Source organism: Acomys russatus, chromosome 31 (genome assembly GCF_903995435.1).
Source record: "Acomys russatus chromosome 31, mAcoRus1.1, whole genome shotgun sequence".
NCBI lineage: Eukaryota > Metazoa > Chordata > Mammalia > Rodentia > Muridae > Acomys > Acomys russatus.
This window is the reverse complement of record NC_067167.1, coordinates 2,447,293-2,455,453: the sequence shown is the minus strand read 5'-3', so window position 1 is coordinate 2,455,453 and position 8,161 is coordinate 2,447,293. Positions and strand designations below refer to the sequence as shown.

Below are 8,161 nucleotides of genomic sequence, written 5' to 3'. Positions count from 1 at the left end.
AGATTTTTTTGTTAAGATTATTTTATTCACTTTTTGCTTTATGTATTGTATATGGTATGTTGATGGAAACTTAAACTGTATATTTTATGTTGTTAGAAGAAACTTAAGATCATTTTGTTCAATGTTTATTTAACCTATTATACATGTGCAACTTATTTGAAAAGGTGAAAGATAAGTGTTATAACCTATTCAGGACGGTCGGAGATAGAAGTTGGTAGTTGAGGGCCGGGTGTGGTGGCGCACGCCTTTAATCCCAGCACTCGGGAGGCAGAGGCAGGCGGATCGCTGTGAGTTCGAGGCCAGCCTGGTCTACAAAGTGAGTCCAGGATGGCCAAGGCTACACAGAGAAACCCTGTCTCGAAAAAACCAAAAAAAAAAAAAGTTGCTAGTTGGTCACTTATAAATCCTACTAGAGCTGGGCGTGGTGGCGCACGCCTTTAATCCCAGCACTCATGAGGCAGAGGCAGATGGATCATTATGAGTTCGAGGCCAGCCTGCTCTACAGAGTGAGTCCAGGACAGCCAAGGCTACACAGAGAGAGAGAGAGAGAGACCCTGTCTCGAAATCCCTCCCCCCCCCAAAAAAATAAAGACTCAATAGCATAGGATGATAGTGGAATAATTTCTCCAAAATTGTCAACTACAAACGGACTGGTCCTTGCAAATGTGACTTACTGGATAATTCTCATAACTATTTTTGTTGTATGTAGCTTATTTTATTTAACAGAGAGGGGGAGATGAAGGGGAGAGAAACATGTTTTCTGATTTTGATCCCAATTGTGGGATGGGGAACGGACTTGGGAGAGAAGAGGTGATGTTAATCCATTGAAAGACAACCACCTCGCCCGGGAGCTTGATTGTTGCCAGCTGAAAAACATCCCTGGTGAACAGACTCTGGTGTGTGTGTGTGTGTGTGTGTGTGTGTGTGTGTGTGTATCCAAAACAGGAGGCGGGGTCTTTGGAGACTTGGGATTGTTTGGCCTTTCATCCACTTCCAGATGCTCCTCCTCGAGAGAACTGCTCCAGCGATGGCTTCCGGGCTCCAGCTTGAGGCTGCTGCTCCAGGCTCCAGCAGCAACTTCCGTTGGGTTGCCGGTCTGCTGAAATTCTGCCGACTACGCCAGGAGAATGGGTCCTAGGAACTGATACCCAGAAGGCTGCGTTCCTGTGTTCTTTAATTTCCTTCTCCTCTTCTTTAGATTAGCCGGGTTCTTAAGTGAGATAAGCTCGGTTAATAATTTCATAATAAAGTTAAGAAAATTGAGCCTACAGGTCTGTTTTAATTTTAGTAGTTAATTAATTGATTTGGCTTTTTTTCCTGTTCTTTTTTAAAATTTAATTTTATTAATTTATTCATATTACATCTCAATGGTTATCCCCTCCCTTGTATCCTCCCATTCCTCCCTCCCTCCCATTTTCCCCTTGCTCACCTCCCCTATGACTGATTGATTTGGTTTTTCGAGTCAGGGTCTCTCTGTGTAGCCCTGGCTGGCCTGGAACTCACTCTGTAGCCCAGGCTGGCCTTGATTTCAGAGATCCGCCTGCCTCTGCCTCTGGAGTCCTGGGATTAAAGGTGTGCACCACACGCCCTATTCTTTCTTTGTAATTGTTGTTTTTGAAAGGCTCTCACTATGTATCACAGGCTGGACTGGAACTCACAGAGATCCCCCTGCCTCTAACTCCGCCGCGCTGGCGCTAAAGGCAGGAGCTACCCCTGGCTCTGCAGGCTGGGCTGGCTGCTCCCTCCCGGAACCCAGGAGCCACGGTGGTCCCTAGAAACCTCCCTTTGACCTCGGCCTCTGTCCTCACAGCTGCCTGTCACGGTCTCTACCCAAAGCCTTAACAGGAAGCCCATCCTTGTTTGATCAAGCACAGCCTTATCTAAGGAGCGCCATCTGCACCGTGTCACCTGCTCGGGAGTAGCGGCTCAGCCTGTGACTTTGGGGAGTCACCTGCACCTGCCATTAAGGTGCCTGCATATGTGCACATGTGTGTGGCCCCGCAGAAATACGCCATAAGCGCCATATGTCTAATGGTCACCTACGTTGTGATCAGTCCAAGGTTACAGGGTCTGCGGCCCGGGAGGACGGAGTCCCCAGAGCCCCAGTGCATGATGGGAACACAGACCACGCCCCCCGAGTGCAAAACTGGAAAGAGCAGCGTGTGCTTTTTAACCATTGGGCTGCGTCTTCAAGCCCTTTTCTCTTGATTTATTATTTCATACTTATGAGCATTTTCGAGGCATGTGTACCACGTGCTTGCCTAATGCCCAAGAAGGTCAGCAGAGAGATCTCGTGGGATTGGAGTTACAGATGGCTTTTAGCAGACAAATGGGTACTGGGAATCGAACCCACGTTCCTTTGCACAAAAAAACAAAACAAAAACAGGCGCTGTCAACCACGGAGCCAACTCTTCAGTCCTCGCCGGGTTCTCTTTGACTGTGGAATATTACCGAAGCCTAGAGTGTGCAGTGCGCCTTGTCTCTTCTATCCCAATAATGGGGACCAAATTCAAGTTGTTGGCCTTCTCGGATAGCCCATGTGCCTGTTCAGCGCGGCTGTCCTTCAAGGTGCTGCTTTTATGACGATGCCCTCAGCACAGCTTCTATTCGGATCTCGGCGTCAGCTGAGCAGCCTCCAGTCGTCAGTCAGTCTAAGGTTCAACATGCCCCGTGGTCGGAGAGTAAAAATCAAGGTTCCACCGGAAGAAAAACCAGAGACTGAAGATCAGGGACTGACTGTACGGACTATTTCCCTGCTCCCATGCTTATTTATTTATTTTGGTATATGTGCACACGGTGCAGTTCAGAAGGCAACTTGCAGGAAGACTTGTCTCACTTTCCACCTTGTGGGTTCCGAACTCACGGCGTCCACTAGGTGGCAAGCACCTTCCAGCGTTGAGCCATCTCGCCAGACCAGGCCACTTTTGTTGTTGACGATGCATTGTAGTTAGAAAAAGTACACCTTGCCCTACTGCAGGGGGTTGCTTCTTTGGAACTTAACTCCTTCCCCAGAAGCCTACTAAAAAAGTCTCCGTTGCCCTGAACGACAAGCGGTCCCCATTTCTACAGACCCTACCTCCCTCGTCAACATAGGGACTACTGGCCCTTTAAGGAGCTCCGCCCCCCCCCCCCCAGCACGCTGCCTTTAGCCTCCGATTGGTCCCGAGCGCGTCCGAGCGCAGCCGAACTTGACGCAACCCACCCGCAACCTGCCCGACGCGCCTCCCACGCGGCTCCGCAGGTTTTCAGCCAATCACCGTCCGGCGCGCCGAGGCTAATCTGCATGACCCAGTCCCTCGTGGAGTCCTCAGCCAATTGGAGAGCTGGGATCGGGTTCATTAGCATAGGGGCGGGGCCGGCGCCGGCGCTTGGTTGGAGCGTCGTCTCATCCCCAGGTCCCGGGAAAGTTTTTTCGGAGGTGAAAAGAGCCGGGAAGTCGGGGCCTGCGCGGGGCGGGGGCTGCGGGGTGCGGGGCGCGGCCTCTGGGACTCGATCTCGCAACAAAGGATCGCGGAGCCTCCCGCCCGAGGACCTCCTCGCCCCGGGATCCGTCTCCCCGGCCCGGGAGCCCCGGGCACCGGCCTAGGGTTCCCCCATCGGGGTGGCGGGCGGGACCCCCTGACCTCTGCGGGCCTCTGTTCCAGGTCCCGCCCAGAGAGACCATGTCCCACGGTTCCCGGCAGCCAGGCGGGGCCACCGCGTAAGTGCGCCCCCCTCACCTCAGCCTGTGCCCACCTCGGGTACCCCTGGGCCATGTCCTGTCTCCAACCTCTGGTACCCCTAGACTTGCTGTGCATTTCCTGTCATTACCCTGGGTACCCCTGTTTTGGGAAGCCCTGCTCCTGTCCTGTCCCCTAGCTACCTTATCCCCACTCTTGGGATCTCGAGCCATGTTCTGTCACTATTCGGGAACTTCTGGCTCTAGGGCCCGTACTCTGCCACCCACCCCCAAATTGCCAGGGCGCCCTGTGGTCTCCCTCACCGACTTCACCCTGCTCCCAGGCTATAGGACCAACCCCGCCCCTGTCTCCTGTGACCCTTGGATCCTCAAACCTTGGGTTTCCGCTCCCTACCCCCACCCCCACCCCGGCTCATGCATGCTCCCACATTTCTGTGATCTCTAACCATAAGAAGTGGGTGGGTAATGAGGGAATGCTTCTGGTACTGGGGAGTGACCCTGGTTTCCCGTGTCCCCAAGACCTGCGGGAGGCAAGACTCCGGGACAGCACGGGGCCTTTGTAGTGGCTGTCAAACAGGAGCGCAGCGAGGGTCCCCGTGCCGGAGAGAAGGGGTCCCAAGAAGAGGAGGTGAGTCCCGACGGCAACAAGCTCCTCACGGGTCCGCACCGCATAGGCTCCTCCCACTGCCTAGCAAGAGGCCACGCCCCAGCCTAACCTGTCAGTGGCTCCAGCCCCACCCCTAGGAGGCTCAGTCTTGGCCTAGGATCCTTTGGTTGGCTCTCCAGAATTGACCCTAGGTAGGCCCCGCCCACAAGTCCCAGGGCGCCTCCCAAGGCCACAGCCTCCTCCTCCTGCAGCCCGTGAAGAAGCGAGGCTGGCCCAAAGGCAAGAAAAGAAAGAAGATTCTCCCCAATGGGCCCAAGGCGCCGGTCACCGGCTATGTTCGATTCCTGAACGAGAGGCGGGAGCAGATTCGCACCCGCCACCCAGACCTGCCCTTTCCGGAGATCACGAAGATGCTGGGAGCCGAGTGGAGCAAGCTACAGCCAGCGGAAAAGCAGGTGGGGACGAGAGGAGATGGGGAGGCAGAGACAGGAGGGTACCTGGGTCTCCTGGCCAGCAAAGCAAGCCTTGTGAGTGAGTGAGTTTCGGGGTCAGGGAGAGACCCTGGCTCAAAGAACAAAGTTGGAGTGGCGGACCGAGGGACAGCTGGTCTGCACAGCACACACGTGGGCACATACAAGTTGCTTAAAAAAAAAAAAAAAAAAAGCACAAGCCACACACCAGCCTGCAGCTGTTGGACCTGGAAGTTAAGGGGGCAGAAAGGGTGTCGGAGAAGATGCAAGAAATGCTTTAGACCTGGATAAGGGATGCTGTCTAAGGGTTTAAGTGGGGGAGACATGCTGGGGGCTATGGCTGGTTCCGTACAGACAGAGGCTGGTCCTGGCCCTGGCTGCCTTCCTTCCTCTGGGCTGGCTCTAGTCTGTGGGTGCTGCCCCCTCCTAGCGGTACCTGGATGAGGCAGAGAAGGAGAAACAGCAGTACTTGAAGGAGCTGTGGGCATACCAGCAGTCAGAGGCCTACAAGGTCTGCACGGAGAAGATCCAAGAAAGCAAAATAAAAAAAGGTGAGTGTGCTGGGCAGTGCTTACACACACACACACAAAGGTGAGAGTGGGCTCTTTGCCTGTTGTGGGGTGCCGATCCCACCCCACTGCACCCCCAACCCAATGGGCACAAGCATAAAGGCTTATCTAGTGCCACACAGGTCGCAGGTGGGGACCCTGGCCTGGGAAGGTCCCCAGAGTCCTGGCTGACCTCTCTTCCCTCCCCACCAGAGGACTCTGGCTCCGGCATCATGAACACCCTCCTGAATGGTCACAAGGTAAGAGCCTCTCTGGCCAGAGTACATGGGGGTACAGGGTGTTTCTAGAGACACCCCCTCTCAAATTAGTGAGAACCAGTCTTAGAAGAGGAAGTGACCATGACCACTTCTGGTCAAGATGTGCGCACGCCTTTAATTCCAGCACTTGGGAGGCAGAGGCAGGCGGATTGCTGTGAGTTCGAGGCCAGCCTGGTCTACAAAGCGAGTCCAGGACAGCCTGGCCTACACAGAGAAACCCTGTCTTGAAAGACAAAAAATGAAAATAAAAACAAGATGTGCTCCATAGGTAGAGGCAAGACCGCTGTAGAGACACAGCCACTCTAGGATGGGGTGGGGCTCAGTGGTAAAGTCACTGCCCAGAATAAATAGGATCCAGGGCTCCGCCACCAAACACATAAACACAAGCAATTGAAGATTTTTTTTTTTTAATTTGAGAGAGGGCCTCGTATAGCCCAGGCTAGCCTCAAACTTACTGTGTGGCAGAGGACAGCCTTGAACTCTCGATGCCTCTACCATTCCAGTTGAGGGGTGACAGGCATGGTAGTACACCCCAAAGCTTTTTGTTTGTTTGTTTAGTTTTTCGAAACAGAGTTTCTCTGTGTGTGGCTCTAGCTGTCCTGGACTTGCTTTGTAGACCAGGTTGGCCTCAAACTCACAGAGATCCTCCTGCCTCTGCCTCCAGAGTGCTAGGATTAAAGTCCTGTGCCACCACAGCCTGGCTACCCCAGAGCTTTGTGCTGAGGTAGCCCTGCACCCACTGAGATCCAGCCCTTCTTGAGGTGGGCATGTTGGCTTACCCCTGTGAACTTGGGAGCTTCTGTTGGGAGGGTTTCAGCAGGTTTGAGGCCAGCCTAGAACAGAGTGAGGCCCTGGGTCGAAAGCATAAACCTAGCCACGAGGTGGTGACGCACACCTTTATTCCCAGCACTCAGGAGGCAGGGGCAGATGGATCTCTATGAGTTTGAGGCCAGTCTGGTCTACAGAGTGAGTCCAGGATAGCCAAGGCTACACAGAGAAACCCTGTCTCAGGGGAAAGAAAAAAAAAAAAAAAAGAAGAAGAAGAAGAAAAAGCCAAACCACAGAAGTGTACAGATTGCTAGCCTGGCACAGAAATTCCTGGTGCTATCCCAGCATGCTTCAGGGTTAAGGACACTCACTGTTCCTGCAGAGAACAGGGTTCGATTCCCAGCATCCCCATAGCCACCTGCTCTGGGGGATCTGATGCCCTCTTCTGGCCTCTGTGAGTCCACAGCAGACAGATAGACAGGCAGGCTGGCAGGCAGGCGGATACAAATAAAAAGAGGAAATAAAAGCAGGCTCGGTGGTCCGGGAGACCTTCCCAGGCTGCAGAGGTGTGGGTTCCCTCAAACCATTGCCATGTCCCAGGGTGTGGACTGTGATGGCTTTTCCACCTTCGATGTCCCCATCTTCACTGAAGAGTTTCTGGACCAAAACAAAGGTGAGGTTTTAGCAGGCGCTGATGTCCTGGCTGGAGGAAGTGGAGATGGGAGTGAGGCCTGGAGTCAGGATTGGAGAGAGGGTGGGCCCAGGGATTGAGGGTGACTGGGCCAGGGGCAGAGGTGAGGCCAGGGATGGAGGAGGGATGGGGACAGGGGTGAGGCCAGCAGGGATGAGTTACGTCTAGCTCTCCCGGTGCGGTGGCGGCGGGGTAGCCCTGGGCTGACTCCCGTCCCGCAGCACGCGAGGCGGAGCTGCGACGCTTGCGGAAGATGAACGTGGCCTTCGAGGAGCAGAACGCGGTGCTGCAGCGCCACACGCAGAGCATGAGCAGCGCGCGCGAGCGTCTGGAGCAGGAGCTGGCACTGGAGGAGCGGCGCACGCTCGCGCTGCAGCAGCAACTGCAGGCCGTGAGGCAGGCGCTGACCGCCAGCTTCGCCTCCCTGCCGGTGCCGGGTGCGCGGCCCCGCCCACAACCCTAGCCCGGGGCCCACCCACCCGCCGCGCATAGGGCCCCGCCCCGGTTCAGCCAATCTCCCCGGCCCCGCCCACGGAACGCCCCTTCTCTGTGTTCGGCCCCGCCCCTCACTGACCCTCTGACGGACCCGCAGGCACCGGGGAGACGCCGACGCTCGGGACTCTCGACTTATACATGGCGCGGCTGCACGGAGCCATCGAGCGTGACCCGGCGCAGCACGAGAGGCTGATTGCGCGCGTGAAGGAGATCCTGGCACGGGTGGCTAGGTGCCGGGGTGGGCGGGGCGTGGCGGGGAGTAAGGAGTGCTGGGGCTCTGCCTCCGGGTCTTCATCACCTCCTTCTGTGCCCACAGCGAGCACCTGTGACAGACAGGCCTCTAGGAGAGGGAGGCGCTCCTCCCCACCCGCCCAGGAAGAAGCTGCACCTTGGGGTCTCCAGACCCCCTCAAATGAAATCGCAACTGCATGCCTTGAGCTTCGAACCCCATCCGAGGTTGCAGAGCCCAGGAGACCTGTCTGCCTTGCAGGGAGGGTCACACTACAGTGGGACTGGAATGGAGGAGCCGCAGCCCGACTTGGACACCCCTCCCCCAGCCCCGGTGGCGAGCAGGACCCCAGGCCCCTGCGCAGGCGCTGGCTGCCATGGCACAGCCCCGGGAGGC

At 55.7% G+C, this 8,161-nt stretch overlaps 1 protein-coding gene across 1 annotated transcript; it reads left to right on the top strand.

Moving 5' to 3' along the window:
• Positions 1-3,354: 3,354 nt before the first annotated feature.
• Positions 3,355-8,161, top strand: Hmg20b (high mobility group 20B). The gene is made up of 10 exons (XM_051139739.1): positions 3,355-3,418; positions 3,645-3,700; positions 4,199-4,307; positions 4,538-4,741; positions 5,187-5,307; positions 5,518-5,564; positions 6,951-7,023; positions 7,263-7,478; positions 7,634-7,766; positions 7,853-8,161. Exons 2-10 carry the CDS (start codon positions 3,663-3,665, stop codon positions 7,863-7,865), a joined length of 954 nt encoding a protein of 317 aa, XP_050995696.1. The 5' UTR covers positions 3,355-3,418; positions 3,645-3,662; the 3' UTR covers positions 7,866-8,161.

Bases quoted from the DNA above. Each gene is read 5' to 3' on its own strand.
- Hmg20b (XM_051139739.1), top strand. From the start codon at position 3,663: ATGTCCCACGGTTCCCGGCAGCCAGGCGGGGCCACCGC. The intron at 3,701-4,198 runs GTAAGTGCGCCC...CGTGTCCCCAAG, and splicing joins CAGCCAGGCGGGGCCACCGC to ACCTGCGGGAGGCAAGACTC. The intron at 5,308-5,517 runs GTGAGTGTGCTG...CCTCCCCACCAG, and splicing joins AGAAAGCAAAATAAAAAAAG to AGGACTCTGGCTCCGGCATC.